Consider the following 16,162-nt stretch of genomic DNA (forward strand, 5'->3'; position numbering starts at 1 on the left):
CTTCCTGTCATAACTGACAAAGCTACATATGAAATCATAGAAATTCACAGTCATTGTTTCATTAAAAATGAGCATTTTTCCTTGCCTCTTCTCTCATACTAGGAAGGAGGCTATGTTCCTTGTCATACATTTGTATAGACAAAGCTAAATGTTCTCAAAGGGTTAATTCACGCATTCTCTGGCAATATGCATACCTGTGCAGTATATACAATAGCAATATGCACTCACTATATCTTTACATTCAGACACAGAATGAAAAATGTAAGGTGTGACACAATAGTGGGTTGCAAGATAGACATGCACTTTAACCTTTTATATTTTGGCTTGTGCTTATTCCTCATTCTTCCCTTGCTCAGAGCTCCAGCTCCCATGCACAGGGATCAAGAGAGACAGGTGTGCCCGCTTATCCATGGGGGTTCCATTCTGGAACCCCACACAGATAGTTGAAACTGCAGATATGGGCAAATGCCTGCCCCAGCGGTCCGAGGGGGCTGCCTCCCCTCTGCAGGCGAGGGGAGCACTGGCTTCAGAGGGGTTTCAGAGCTCAGCTGTACAAGTAACACAAATTCTGGTTTCACAGAGAAACCAGAAGTGGTTTTTAATGCCTTATAAGGAGGCCCAATACCTTATAAGGCATTAAAAATGTCTCTTTCGGTTTCTCTGTGAAACCAGAATTTGTGTTATTTCTATAGCTGAGTTCAGAAGCCCCTCTGAAGGCAAGGGGAGCTCCGTTCCAAGGGGGGGGGCCCAGACCTGATCTGCGGATAACTGAATCTGTAGGTACGGGATCCATGGATATGGGGCCCCCTGCATGCAGCATGAAAAGGGCAACCCAACGCCACAAACAGCAGGACTGGCTTACAATTGAACCATAAGGTGGTTCTGTACTGACATGACATCAATTAGCAAGTCGTGTACAAATTATCAAGCTAAGGCTGCAATCCTATGTGCATTTACTTCTGAGTAAATGTGCAGGACTGAGTTTTAAGATGACGCATACAGTAATGCCTTTGATGTTTTTCTCTGCTTCAGGAAACATGTCAAAAAAGATAGCATTTCCCCTAAATTATGGCTGGCAGATTGGTCCTACTTATAGTAGGAACTGAAAGTAATGGCATCATGAATAGCCAACAGAATAATTGGGTGGTATGGACACTTCTCTGCTACCCAGCAACTGGAGCTAAGCAAAGAGTTTATTCACTGGTTTATAATGATGGAGAGCAACCAAGCCCCTTCCCCTGAACCAAGAGATGCCTTCCAGCTACTTAGCACAGAAGTGGACATTTCAGCCACAAAGTAGGAACATGCAAACTGCCCACCTGCACATCTGCTTTTATAACTTCCTAGAACCAAAGAGGTTGCCAGAGAAAGATTCATTGGCTTTGAATAAGATTGTCCTGTATATCTAAAAGCAATCCATAACAAAATGATCTGTAACAGTTTTTTCCACCAAAGAAATAGAGCCTTTTAGAGAGAGAGAGAGAGAGAAAGCACATTATTTACTTTGTTTATCCTTAGTGTTTGTTCTCAGCCAATGGGGTAACTGACCCCTTAATACTACAAATGAAAATTTAACTTTGCTGTGAATATGCCAGTAAGTGTAGTAAGTTACTGCCGGTGTCTACACTCTCTAGAGCAGCGATTTTCAACTAGTGTGTGTGGGGGTGTGCCGTAAAAGGTCTGCAGGTGTACTGCGGGAGTTTGGAGCACAGCAGTTGAAAATTGCTGAAAAACTCTTCTGGGTTCTGCAGCCTCTGTTTCTAGGGCAACTGCTGGTGGAAAAAGGACAGACAATTTATTATTACAGACAGCTGTTCTAGAAACAGTTGAAGAATATGGAAAAGTTTCCCAAAAACCAGAAATGAAATCACAAGAGGTGAGGATCATAGAGAAGACCATAGAGGTCACTGTGCTGCGAGAAGAAAAACAGAAAATCGCTGCTCTAGGGTGAGTTAGGAAATGGTCTGTTAAAAGAGGAGACGGGCCACTCTTTTGTAACTGTCTGAAGTTTCCTCTCCCAGTACATTTTTTTTTTGTTGAGCACCTCCATCTTGATTCTATGCTCCTCTTCAGCCATCTCGCACTCCCTCTCTATCTGCTGGATCTTTGCTACATGCACCTCGTTCATCTGAATAAGCTGCAGTTGCAAGATGGACATTTGCTGATGATGCTCTTCTTCATGCATCTTCTTCAGATCGCTCTCTTGGGCACCCTTACTTCGGAAATTCTTATTGCCTGTTATTCTGACTGCTGAACAGGAGGGCTCTGATTGTGAGGTCCCTTCACATACTTGGAAGTGTACGAGTTCTTTCTCTTCATCGCACAGTTCTCTATTTATGACTGTGAAAGGTTCTGGGGAAATAAAAGGAAACATCCAATAATTCTAGGATGAAACTTTTCTGGTATTTCTCCCCCAACACAACAGCCAGCATTGTGTAATGGACAGAGTGTTGAATATGTGCCCCAACTGTCTCTTAGCTATGAATCTTACCAGGTAGCTTTGGACAAGGCACCATGTCACTGATTAACTAGCCTTCACAAAGTGGTGATGGTAAAGATAAAGCAGAATGACTCCATGGGTGTTACCATGATGTTTTTCACAGTACACGTCCCTGTGCTACTTGGAGAAAGGACATTTAAAATGTGATAACAGGCAATAGAGTTTTTGAAAAAGTGCAGTATTGGTGCGGATTAATAAAAGTGTCAGGAAACTAAGTAAAGTCATCTGCTGCTGAAACAGAATCAGGACACCACTAGATGGCAGTATTGTCCACACCACAGAACTGCAAACACCAGCATCACAGGCTGGAAACAGACAATATGGTTTTCAGAACTGAAGGCAACTGGAAAGGGGATTGCTGCTCTAAGTACATCCACTCATCACACTTTTACTTCTGATAAAAACAGGTTTTGGGTTTCAAAAACTGACAAAATCTGGTTGCCCAGTTCAAAAAGGGGAAAAGAAATGTACGTGTCTATTATGTATATGACAGCATCTCTTAAACTATTCCACTTTCTACAAATTGTTTGACTCCAGCCTCTCTCAGGGCAGGTGTTTTACAGAAGTCTTTGGTCTGCTGGCATTATGCTGAGTTTGGATGCACCTGGAGCGCAGCATTAAGCCAAAGGACATCTTTTGTTCTCCCCTCCAGCTAAAAGCTGGGAAAGAGAACTGGAGTCATCACATTCACTATGTGGAGGAAGAGATGCCATCTGTAATTGTCATTATGAAATATCACTAGATAAGTGAATTACAAAGGATTTCTACTTGTGGTTGAGATCTAATGTTGAATTACTGGTTTCATGCAGATCACTAGAAGAGAACCGTACCTTGGGTGGAAGCTTCAGGCTGATATTCAGAATCTTCTTCTGGTGGACTCTGTAAAAAGTACACTTGCTCAGGCACCATGCTGGCGATCTTCTCTTTTCCTAGGATGCGATTACTTATAAGCGGACTAATACTCCTTTTTACCTTGTCACGTCTGTCATGTGCCATGATTTTCTTTGTCCGTGCCTTGATGTTCTCCCAGCATTTCTTTAGCTGCTTGAAGTCTCGGAGTGACACACTTGGCTGAGAATTATATTCATGAGCAAGAGCCTGCCAGGTTCGTTGTTTCAGCGCAATGGTCCTTGCATCGCTTTTTTTACACTCAAGCACATATTTGTACTTCTCAACTAGAGCAAGCAACACACTCTTCTCCACTTCAGAGAAGTACTTGGCAGGCTTTATCACTTCACTGTTTTGCATTTTCTGTTGGTTCTCCAGGGTGCCAAAAGAATCTATGAAAATCAAGAGAGACTGCTTACTTTTGCAAACATGTACCTTTTCATACCATCTAACGTTTTAATCCAAAGAGGTTGCTTTTCATACAGTAACATTATCAAAATTATTTTGTTTTAATAATTCAGGTAGCTTATAGTACACTCATCAACAGTAGGTTTAGGACAAACCAAAGGAAGTAATACTTCACATAATACATACCTCAATACGTACCTCAACACCACAAGACGTCATCATAGCCACTGAGATAGATAGCTTTAGAAAAACAATGCATGAAGAAGAGATAATATTCCATATTGGCCTCCACGATGGCTAAATGGAGCCTCCAGGGGCAGTTATCTCTCTGAATAGCAGGTTGTGGTAGACAAACCATGAGGCCCTGCTTTTGAACTTCTTAAGAGCAGCAGGTTGGTCACTGCTGAAGGAATCTCAGACACTTTTCACTCAGCAAGGCAATTCTTTTGTTCTTAGTGGTACAATGCATGGTTGCCAGAGGAGGATACAAACATTGGACAAGAAATGGTGACATCTTCCTATGGGTGGCAATGGCTAATGCTCCTGTTTATGCTATTCATCTCGTCTACTGGACAAATGAATCCGCACTAGATGCTGCTGGACATGATATGTCCTCCACTCTTCCTCTTGGGAGAAAATTTGTTTTATGGTACTAAACACTGTGTTCACATGCACAAAAAATATTCATCTTACACCAATCTAGAACTGGAAATTGTTCAGAGATCCAACGGTGATACAATTCCATTACAGAGCACAGAATGTGACTGGAATTAAGGAGGTGAGCATGGAATTCTGCAACCCTGTGAATATCTGTGTCATTCCCACTTTTGAAACCAAGCAAGCCAGCAAATACCCTGATGGAGTCATGCCTGAACAGGGATGGGGAAAGTATATATCAAACACAATGTCGCTCAAATGGTTCGGTAATCCCACTTGGAAAGTGTTTCCCTTACAATATAATCCTATGTGAGTCTACTCAGAAGTAAGTCTTATTCAGCTTGGTAGGACCCACACCCATTTAAGTGTGCATAGCCTTAATTTACTGCAAGCAACTTTAAATCTGGTGGAACTTTGAAATTTCAAGGATCTCACTTTGCTACTGCTTAAAAATTAAGTATATTAACAATACAGTTTGTACAAATAAATTCACATATTATATTAAATATGCAAAAAGACAGCATGAGCATGGTGTACTATAATAACAAGCACCTTGGCATCAATAATTTACAACACATAAGAAGTACCATAATGCAAAGGCAACTGTCATTGTTTTGAATCTCAGTTGAATCTTCATGTACCATTGATCAGGCTTAGAAGAGTTTGCCCCTTCAGGAAGTGGTGTATTTCAAACGTCGATGTGCTTCAGTGAACGGATATATTAATCTTGGACTCTTAATGAAAGAGTATTACTTGACTTAAATGTAGCCATTTTCTTTTGCTTTTCTTAGACTATACTTTCTAAACATTGAAAATGTCAACCTCTTTTCTCCTTTGTTAACTAAGAGGATATAGTGTCTCTACTACAGTTCTCTTAGGAGATCCAACTTTCCCATTCTGCCCTCTCTTTTCTCTCTCTCATGCTTTATGAGAAGCAGGTTAGCAATCTGCCTGACAACGTAATTTGTGCCAGGAATCATTCTTGAACAAAATGTTCTGTCTCTACCATAGAACGTATTGTATGATGACAAAATTGATTAAAGGACCTCTAAGCAAGTGCAGAGTGCATTTGTTTTCACTGAAGAATAAGTAGGGAGAATTTCCAACACCAGGGATTTGGGAAGTTGGAAAGGGCTTTCAGAGCTGAAGATGTTGTTTTCAGGCAAAACTGCGCTCTGAAATACTGTTTCTATTGCACTGATCTGCATAAACTTTGCTTCCTGAAACACCATCAGTATGACGCATTGAAATATGGTAATTTAAAGTGCACCTGTAGATGCATTTATGATACAAAATGCCAATTTTTTCTTAACACAGTCAGTTCTCTTTGCATATTTTGGAAAATGGTTGTCTTCAGTCTGTTCCACTCAGTTCTCCTAAAATGAATTTGCAACAAGTATTTCCTTAGAAATATTAAGGTTCTAGGTCACAATATTTCTTATTTAAAATCAACAATTCCAGAAAATTGCACAGTTAGCCGACTATCCAGAGACCCATGGGCATCAATTCACTGCTATATCAGAGGTAGATGTGTGGGAATGCAAAGACACCCAAATTGATCACAGAAGGCCCTAGACACAATGGATACTTGACACGTGCACTGGAGAGTGTACACGCACCAAAAGTCTCTGGGTGGGAACTTAACTGGTTGCAGGGACTCTGCTGCAGGAGGACTCCACAGATACCCAGCTGGCCAACAAGCTGGACTCTGCTGCAGGAGGACTCCACAGATACCCAGCTGGCCAACTACCTCACCAGGCCAACAAGGGAAAGAAAGAAAATGCACCCCACAAAGCTAAGCAAAAGGAATCATAGGCCACCACACATTAGTGCTGCACCTCTCTCTCATGTCTTTAGCTTTTGATGAATGCCTGAGACTCCAATCATTGCTACTGCTAGTCAAAAACTCATCTGAATCCTTTTTGTTTTTCAAGACTGCACAATTACTATAAGGGACTGAACAGTGGTCCTCTGCAGAGTTCCACAGCAATCCCTCCAAGTGACAGAAATGTGATGGTCTGAACCACTATGCTCTCAAGCCCTTATGTGCCTATGATTCTATTGTTAGTACTATATTGTACTAATATTAGTATTTAGAGTGCAGCTTTCAACAAAAATGTTTTTAAAACAGCTTATGTAGCTAAGAAGTAAGGTGGCTCCTTGACCTAAAAGGACTCACAAAATCCATACTTTTTTCTAGATTGTTTTGTAGAATAACATTTGCTCATTATATTTTGTTTTCTCTTTTCTTTTTGTCTTAGATGCATGTGAAACTGGAATCTTACAGTGCAATCCTATATATCAGAGGTTCCTGAATTGGGGTGTTGAGACACCCCAGCCAGGAAGCCCTGTCTCTGTCCCCATATCACCATGATTGTGCCACTGCCAGGGACAAAAGTCTTCTAAAACAAACTCATCTCTTACAGTACTGGGGTACTGCACTCACCCTTCAGAGTGGAGCCTGCAGACCCCTCTGCAGGGCTCCCCATGCCTCAGAACATTTAAAAATAGTGATCACGAGTCACTTCCAGTTTACTATCGCAAAACCAGAAGTGGGTTACAATAGCTGTTTTTAGCTTTCTGAGGTGTGGGGAGCCCCACAAAGGGGTCCGCAGGCTCTCCGCACCCTCTGGACGACTGATGCTCTACAAGTCCCATTGACTTGTACTGTGGCCTGCCAGATGCTTGACAACTCTTAGCCTATTTGCAATCCCAGGAAGGCAGCAGAATCAGGTTTACTAACTCCCGGGGGGTTACCATACAGTGATAGTGAATGTGGAGTGATTTCAAACATACAAACTAACTTAACAAATTCTGATTTAAATCACTGATTAAAATCAAACTTCCCATTTGCATTGCAGGTACAAAAGTCCCCTTCCCCCAAGATGCCGCCTGCGGTAGCCCGAGGTGTGCAGGATGCGGCAGTAGCCATTTTTGGTACAGCCGAAGTTGCGTGCCACAGGAGCTCAGGATTGGGCTGTTACTGAGCAAACTGCAGAGTTTAGCTAGATAGAGAGCTTAAAATAAGAATCCAATATTAGTCAGGTAGGCATAGTGGATTATCTTGGCAAGACAAGGAGGCCTCTCTTGGACTTAGAAGCTGGATCCCAATACCTGTGATGACTTGCTAGTTCCTGGTCCATAATAAAGTGTACTTATTATCTCATTCTTCCTTCAAACAGAAGATGCCTGCGTTGGCTCGGTCATGTCGTGAGAATGGATGATGGCCGGATCCCAAAGGATCTCCTCTATGAAGAACTCGTGCAGAGAAAGCGCCCTACAGGTAGACCACAGCTGCGATACAAGGACATCTGCAAGAGGGATCTGAAGGCCTTAGGAATGGACCTCAACAGGTGGGAAACCCTGGCCTCTGAGCGGCCCGCTTGGAGGCAGGCTGTGCAGCATGGCCTTTCCAGTTTGAAGAGACACTTGGTCAACAGACTGAGACAAAGAAGCAAAGAAGGAAGGCCCATAGCCAGGGAGACAGACCAGGGACAGATTGCACTTGCTCCCAGCGTGGAAGGGATTGTCACTCCCGAATCGGCCTTTTCAGCTACACTAGACGCTGTTCCAGAACCACCATTCAGAGCGCTATACCATAGTCTTTCAAGACTGAAGGTTGCCAACTTCACTTAACTTCCTTCAAAGAGCTTAGGCGGCTTATATGGTTCCACTGTCATCTATTACATTCTTTGTAAAGCTTTGATTTTTAAAATGTTTAAGTAGGTCTGCTGGTGACTACGGCTACCTAATGATGGCCTGATAAAAAGTTCGACACTCATAATACATGGGACCACATTATTGTGGTTTCAATTTCTTTCAACATGCATACCTTCAGTCTAGTCCTTATAGTACCTCTAACGCCAGGCACATATATGCTTGCAAAGCAGAGATGATTAAATCTCAAATGCCTCCATCTTTCTTCTCAATTCCCTAGTATAAACTGTGTAGTTTTTTGATGATACAGTCATGAGGCATAAAAGACAAGCAAGTTCCCTGCTGCTATGGCTCTCACTCAGCACTTTAATATTTATTCTACTGCTAGATCTCTGTACAGACCTTTATTTTCAGGGACTGAAAGAAATCCGCCCCCCCCCCCCCCACAATAGGCAGTTTTGGAAAAGCAGCAGAACAGTTCCCCTCCCCCCCATTGAGGGCAATTTGTATTACACTTCATTGTATAGGTAGATTGGTCCAATCCTATGCATGTATGCATAGAATTATTGTATGTTATATCCAAGTCAACATGTATAATAAATCTGGTTGCAAGTCATTTACTTCACTGAATACAGCACCATGGAGAAACCACAGGGCTTTTCTGGTGGATAACTTTAAGTTTCCCTTCCACAACAGCATCTCAATAGCTGAGAAGAGCTACACACAGCACATGAATTCCAAAAACTCTTACTGATAAATGATTAAATGTAAAGTAGATAATCAAAACACTAGCATCAAAATCAGTGGACCGCCTACAACATTTGAAGACAAGGTGGACATGAAGTGGCTTTGAACAATAAAGACCTTGTCTGCAAATAATCACATTTTACGATTTACAAGCTACAGAAACTACTGCACAGCCACTGCTACCTTCTCTGGATGTGAGAGGGAGGCACAGATGGAGTTCAGAGTTTGCAAAAGATCATCAAAACCTTGGTGCTACTCAAGCCTCCTGCTACAGAGTTCATTAACCAGAGTTAACAGAGTTCATTAACCAGGCCTCACTTGATATTTACCTGAGCACACAGTTGAAGGGGACAGATTCCCTAAAGGGTCAACTATTCCCTTATCAGGATTTGACAGCACTTTGAAACCTAAGCAACCAAAATGGGTGTGACAGGATGCACAGGGTCGGTCCCAATGTTGGGCATCCATAAACTGCACAAGTGAGGCACCTTAAGAGCGCCTCATCTCATCCCACTGCTGACACCAACCATCTTTACCTTACCTGTTGTGGTGCTGTGGGGCGGAGGCACAAAACACAAGAGTGCAGGGATGTGCGGTGGGTGGGGAGGCAGGTGAGGCAGAGCCTCCCCACTGGAGTCCTTCGACAAGCGCCGCCGCCATGTGAGGCACCCACGACCCACGCGCTCTGCATGGGTTACACGGTGCTCTGCGCGTGGGTTGTGGGTGCTTGGGTGCCTCACACGGCGGCGGCGCTTGTCGAAGGACTCCACTGGGGAGGCTCTGCTTCACGTGCCCCCCTGCAAGAGTGATGGGCTGCGACCCCTTCCGCACTCTCCTCAGCCTCCCAACCTGTTACGTGCTGGCGCAGCACCTGAGGCGAGCGCTGCCGGGGCGGGTCAGTCCACGGCCCCTCCTGCCAGCGCCCCGCCGACCCTCCCTGAGAGACAGGCGCCGCCGGGGTCCTTACCGGACTGCTGTGCATCGGGGCCTCCCCAGACCTGCCTCCTCCTTCCCTCGCTGCCGTCGCTCCTCCTCCGCTTCAGAGAAAGGGAAGCGCGGAGCCCAGCCGGACAAAGGACGCTCCACCGCCCACCGGCTTCCGAGGGCAGGCGCGGGGGCCGCGGTCCGGGCCGCGGAGGGCACTCATGGTCTGGGCGCCCCCAGGCTGAGGGGCGCGCGGCAGTCCCCGCCCTTAACAAAGCCCCGCCGCTGCCGCCTCCCTTCCTCTCACCGTGGCCGGGCTAGACCTGCGCTGCTTCCACCACCCCCCCGCTCTCCTCAGGCTCCGCCTCGCGCTCCGCCAAAGCCCCGCCCTCCCCTTTTCCGTCGATCCAGTCCGCGTTTTCACTTCAACGGCGCCGCGAGACTTCCGACTGGGATGGGAAGATGCGTTTTGCGCACGCGCACTGGGCTTCCTGCTTCTGGTGGATGGTGGTGGCCTGTGAGTTGTTTACGGACGGAAGGGGGGGGTCGGAGCTTCCCCGGGACCCCTTTGGGCGCGCGTTCGGAAGCCTTTTGCGCAGCGACAGCGGAAGTCCACCCAGCCCAGCAGGCGCCTCTGGGAAGCCTCCAGGCAGGAGAGCGTCGAGGGCAGCTGGCATCGGATGCCTCTGGAGCTGGGCGCTTCGCTGAGCCTCATGTCTCCTAGCAGTTAGCTGTGGTCTGAAGGCACGCGCGGCAGCCGCTTTGGAGCTCGCTAGTGCCTGGGGGGGAGGAGCTGGAGCCTCTCCAGCAGCGAAGCAGGGGGTGTGTTGGGTGGGGGGAGGCAGTTGAGGCAGAGCCTCTCCACCAGTCTTTCATGAAGCACCGCCGTCGTGGGAGGCGCCCAGGCACCCACAACTCGCCCGCCTACCCGGCCGCCCACCCACCCATTCATCCATCACACTCCCTGCTCTGCCTCATACAGCTTTTCAAAGGACTCCAGTGGAGATGCTATGCCTCACCTGCCTCCCCACTGGCGCTTCTCTTAAGACTCTAAAATAAACTCACTGCCTCACCCATAGCCAGCCTGATGTGGATTGGGCATGCTTAGTAGCCCCTGGGAGCCATGGAATGTTGAGGAGTCTCCTGGGAAAAAAATCAGCAGTGAAACATATTTTTGGAAAGAAAAAAAAATAATGACCTGTTTGAGGCAATAGGGCACTGATTTTCAACCACTGTGTTATGGCACATCAGTGTGCCTTGAATGGTCTGCAGGTGTACCTCGAGTTCGGTCATTTATTAGTAGGGCCATTGGGGTGCCCCCTACCAGCAACACAATGTGCCTTGTCCAATATCAAAAAACTGATGGTGTGCGTTGACAGTTTTAGCACCTTTTCAGTGTGCCGTGAGATGGAAAAAGGTTGAAATCACTGCAACAGGGCTTAGGTGAGAGAGCTTTAGTTGGATATATTTTGTTTAGGAACACCTTTTATGTTGTATATATAACGTCACCAGCAAAAATTTGAATCCATTTTGTTAAACTACAATCTTTGTTCATGTATCTTTCTAGATATCACTTGTGGTTTTCTGACCTACTCAATCCTTTACCATGAGTCGAGAAGAGTTCTGTAATGAAAGGCCATACAATTACACCCCTTACTACTGTCATGTGAGTATTGCATTTCATATTATTAACTGTCAAAATTATCTGTAGGGTATACCTATGCTACATATTTGAACAGCTTCAGCTTTTGTCAAAGAGTGGTAGAGATAAAGGTCTTTATCTCTATCAATTCAGAATTTCCTAGGGAGAGGGCATGACTGTTCCACCAGTTCAAGGCCTATATTCAGAGAACCTATTAATGTTATCTGAATATACTAAGTCAATCACTAAGACAAGTCAGCTGTGATCAGCTTAAGTCCCATTAATTCATTGAACTTAGGCACAACTAATTTTTTTCTGGATTTAGGACTCTGGGCTCAATTCTATTCACTTTTTCAGTACTGGTGCAGTCACAATGTAGCCCCAAGGTAAGGGAACAAAAGGCCTCTATGATTGCCTCCCCACAGCAAGATTCAATGCATGCCTCATTGGCACAGCTGTGCTGGCACTGGAAAATTGAATAGGAATGGGCCCTCAGTCTGTAGTGTGGATATACTTTTAAAGTTCCAAACTTCTTGTTTAGAGACCTGATAGATTCATCTTCCTTGAATTTGTGTAATCTTTTTGAGCCATTTAAGGCTAAGCTATAGCTTTCACTACATCTTGTACTGAATTTCACTGAGTACTCATGCATGATGTAGCATAGTGCTACTTTTGATATTCTGAACTTGCTTTTACTCAATTTCATTGTATGATGCTCAGCTCTAGTATTATGAGAGAGAGAGCACCATCTTCTCACCACTCAAATTCCATAAGCTTTGCTGTATCCTCCCAACAGCTTGCTTTGAAAAAATAAAATACAATTCCTCAATACTTAATCTTTGTCCTTGGAGAAGGTGCTCCTAACTGTTGCCCTTGAACTCACAAAGGCAGTGTGAGGTTTGTTATCCAGAGTGCTACATCCCAATTTAACACTCTGGGGGAAGATATAGCAGAAAACAGCTTGTTTATTGCTGTTACCAGAGCAAGGCAGCAAGGAGGCCAGTTGCCTCAGATCATGTGCAAGTGTAGATAGACACAGCTAGTTTTTTATACTCATTTCAACTCATAGGCATGGCTAGCAAAGCTAAGGGGACAAGGGTCCAGTAAGTTTCCAATTCACTGCCCAGTCACCTACCCACTGATCTATCCCTCCACCCTTTACCATCATGAGCTGGACTGCACTGGATAGATAAGAGACCACAGATACTTTGACATAGATTGCCTTTGCTCTGAGGCAGGGGTGCCCAATCGGGGAAACCAATCCAGCCCTCAGGGAGCCCCCAGTCTCCAATGAGCTTCTGGCCCTCTGGAAACTTGCTGGAGCCCATGCTGGCCCAACGCAACTGCTCTCAGTATGACTGTTTGACCTCTCACCTGAGCAGTGGCAGCGAGGGAAAGGATGGCCTTGCTTTGTGTAAGCCTTTTATAGGCCTTGAGCTACTGCAAGACCTTCATTCATTCATATAAGTTCCATGTCTAACATTCATTTATGTAAATTATTCAAATTTTAAATGTAAATTAATTATTTTTTTCTGGCCCCGGACACAGTGTCAGAGAGATGATGTGGCCCTCCTGCCAAAATGTTTGGACACCCCTACTCTGAGGTATTGTTGTTGCAGACTGACTCCTGAAGCCCAGCTGTCTCTAAGACAAGACATTGGGTGAGAGGTGGCTTGTAGCTTCTTGCCAACTAGCACCTTTAAGGCCAGAGTCAGAACTGATGTTAAAATGTCATTACTTTGGCCAGAGTTTAGTGAGAGCTGTTAGCTCATGGCATCACTACCCTTGATCATTTTGGTTGGTATTAGCTCTGTTTTTTCTGTACACAGAACTGCACACAGTATTCCAAGTATGGCTGCACCATTGAGTTTTATGCAGGAGCATTATAAGATCGATTGTTTTATTTTTTGTCCCTTTTCCTTGCAAATCCTGACATCAAACTTGTCGTCCCCCCTGCACAACTGACCAGTTTCTTTCATAGTTGCTTTTTTTTCTCATTACTTCAGAGTACCTGAATGAGATTAGCTTGAGAAAGTTAGTTGGAAGGAAGGCTTTGGACAGTAAAGCTCCAGAGTACTATGCTGTGATTAAATTAATGTGTGTTTTTTCAGTTCCCTCTGTATTATTTCCAAGCATTAACTCTTTTAATAAAGCACCACATTTTTGATATGTAACATTATCTTCTGTATATTTATTAATATTTTAATACAGCTTTGCAAAATCTATTGTGCATCTCCTATTAACCTGCAGACTCATTTCCTTGGAGTGAAACACAAGTCGGTAAGAACTTCTTTTTTCACTTTCTTCTTAAAAGCTTATTATGTTATGGACTTACAGCCCAATCCTATCCAGTGCTGGTGAAATGGGGCTGCTGGCCCTTGCATCCAGTGACGGATTAGAGCAGGTGGGAGGTCTCCTCTGAGTAAAGGAACATTTGTTCCCTTGTCCCATATAGTGCCCCAGCCTGCCCAATAGGGCTACTTGCATCTGTGCCAGCTATTTACCTAGTGCAGAACTGAATGTAATGCCAGCAGGCCCAGGATGAGGGTTAGGATGTGGCGGAGGAGGCATGCTGTACCATCTCTGCGCCCTCCCAGGTCCGATCCGCACCCCGTTCCACCTTCCCCCCACCCAGAAACCCTCCCTGCCTCTGAAAGGCCCACCTGCCACACCCCTCCATTCCTGGTGTTTCCTGCCACACCCCTCCATTACCTGTCTTAGCAGCCATTGGGCTGGATGCAGCAACTGTGGGACATCACTGGCACAAAAAACGTGCTTTATAATGCTTTTATGATACCCAGAAGTGGTGTTGTAGCCGCAGGGCTGGCAGAGCCCAGCAATAGGATTGGGCTTTTAATCTATTATGCACTGTAATAGAAATTAAAAATTCCAAATAGTTACAAGTTCAAAACGGATAAATGAGTCATCTGACATCCAGAACAGCAATTTTTAACCAGTGTGTGCACATTGGTATGCTGTGAATGGTCCATAAGTGTACTGCAGGAGTTTGAGAGAGGGTCATTTATTAATAGGGCAATTGGGGGGGGGGTGAGCCCCCCACTGGCAGTGTGTTGTGCCTTGTCAATTGTCAAAAAACCGATGGTGTGCCCTGCAAATTTTAGCGCCTTGTCAGTGTGTCCTGTGATGAAAAAAGCTGAAAATTGCTGATCTAGAACTCTCCCCTCCCATACCCTGGTGCATGGTGAGATTGAGAGTAGGTGTTGAATGTGTTCTTTGTCCTTGCCACTCCCTTCTCCATAGCAAGAATGAATGTCCAGACTGTAAGATCTCCACAGTAATGTTGCTTTTATAGTTGTCATAATGCAGCAGTGAAACTTTGCGACTTTGGTAATGTATTATGGACTAGATTGCAAATTTACAAAACTCATGGAAAGAGTTTACTAGCCCACTCATCCATATATATCAGTATATATAGCGCTTGCTGATAGGTGATTCTTGCATATCCTAGTTGAGTAGGTATTTACAAGCCTATTTTAGATGGGATGTTGGAATTCAGTGTTTTTGACTTTCAGTGGTTTTGTCTTTCAGTTTCTGTCTAATGAATGTATTAGCAATCTGCTTCAAAGGATAGTTGGGAAGACTAATGATGCAATGAAATCTTATATAGCCAGAACATTTTAGAGCCTAGGTTCGAAGTCTGAATACAGGTCCAACCTTGTTATACATGGATTTTTATACATGGATGTGACTCAACATGAATGGCTACTGCAAATGAGAAGAAATGTGCTGATCCCTGGAGAAGGAGAAAAATGCATCCCTTTAAAATCAGTTTTTTTTAAAAGCTGCTTTTCTTAGTGTTGTAGAGAGACCGTCATGCAAGTGATTACAGGTGTAACCTAATTATTCATGGATTTTTCTATCTCAACACAGTGAGAAGGGCCTTTAAATTAAAAGAAAACAGTTGTTTAACAATAGCCAATTGTCTGTTCCCCTTTATAGGAACGTACAACTTGTGACTCACCAAAAAAGGAGCAGTCCTTTATCACAGCTCTTCAGGGGCTCAATGAAAGTTCTGCTTTGGTTGTTTTTCTGGGACTGCATTTGGCTTGGTGAGTCACAAGCTGTTCAGCAGCTCAAAATGTATTATGTCTTTGACGTTGTTTGCTAAGTACTTTGAAAACCCATTTCTGTATTCATTTTCTGATTTTTCTCTACCTCTCCACCGATCTGAAAACGAATCAAGGTTGAGAATGTTCTGAAATCCCATGGCATTGGTAAGCGTTGGAATTGATTTCCATATAAATGTAAATTTTTCATGTGAATATAAAAAATGTCTTGACCCAATAGTTCTACACATGGACGATACACATGCTACATACTGTCAGTGATATATTCTGTTGCTCCAAATTGTGAAATGAATGGTGCAGTGGCAATCCAGGTGCTTTTCCCACCAGGGGCCATCTCCCCATTTGTTGCCCCCCCCGACCTGGAAATAATTGTTTATGTCATAATTACTTCCACACCAGCTTCCCCCTTTTAGAAAAAAGGGGGATGGGAGGAGGCGGCCTAGGCTCCATTGGAGCCATTTCGTGCTGCTGGAAGCATTGCTTGCCTCCTGAACGCTGCTTCCAGTGGCGCCAAAAAGCTCTGATGGAGCCTTTCATGCCGCTCAGCAGCAGTGCAAAAGGCTCCATCGAAGACTGAAGTGGCATGCGCTTCCTCCAAAATTGGAGGAGGTGAGTGCTGCTTCCAGCTGATGACATGGCTGTTTTGAGGGC

General features: G+C 44.5%; 2 protein-coding genes across 4 annotated transcripts in view; one reads left to right on the forward strand and one right to left on the reverse strand.

Moving 5' to 3' along the window:
• Positions 1–698: 698 nt before the first annotated feature.
• Positions 699–10,124, reverse strand: MSANTD3 (Myb/SANT DNA binding domain containing 3). Its single transcript, XM_066628863.1, has 3 exons — positions 9,825–10,124; positions 3,331–3,780; positions 699–2,352 (listed from the first exon to the last, which is right to left on the reverse strand). The coding sequence occupies exons 2-3, from the start codon at positions 3,746–3,748 to the stop codon at positions 1,943–1,945; spliced, it is 828 nt and encodes a 275-aa protein (XP_066484960.1). The 5' UTR covers positions 3,749–3,780; positions 9,825–10,124; the 3' UTR covers positions 699–1,942.
• A 77-nt stretch (positions 10,125–10,201) lies between these two features.
• The window catches only part of LOC136652037 (uncharacterized protein DDB_G0286299-like), a 38,574-nt gene continuing 32,613 nt past the window's right edge, over positions 10,202–16,162 (forward strand). For 2 of the 3 annotated variants that reach the window (XM_066628860.1, XM_066628861.1), the window contains exons 1-4: positions 10,202–10,298; positions 11,349–11,447; positions 13,635–13,703; positions 15,628–15,658. In XM_066628860.1, the coding sequence (XP_066484957.1) occupies positions 11,388–11,447; positions 13,635–13,703; positions 15,628–15,658 (160 nt within the window). In that variant the 5' untranslated portion in view covers positions 10,202–10,298; positions 11,349–11,387. Of the gene's footprint in view, positions 10,299–11,348; positions 11,448–13,634; positions 13,704–15,627; positions 15,659–16,162 lie in introns of those variants that run through there. The other variant, XM_066628862.1, reaches the window with a different exon arrangement.

Source organism: Tiliqua scincoides, chromosome 5 (assembly GCF_035046505.1).
Source record: "Tiliqua scincoides isolate rTilSci1 chromosome 5, rTilSci1.hap2, whole genome shotgun sequence".
Taxonomy (NCBI): Eukaryota; Metazoa; Chordata; class Lepidosauria; order Squamata; family Scincidae; genus Tiliqua; species Tiliqua scincoides.

Coding starts and splice junctions, on each gene's coding strand:
- MSANTD3 (XM_066628863.1), bottom strand. CDS start 3,748: ATGCAAAACAGTGAAGTGATAAAGCCTGCCAAGTACTTCTCTGAAGTG. Junction 2,353..3,330: donor GCCTGAAGCTTCCACCCAAG/GTACGGTTCTCT, acceptor TTATTTCCCCAG/AACCTTTCACAGTCATAAAT.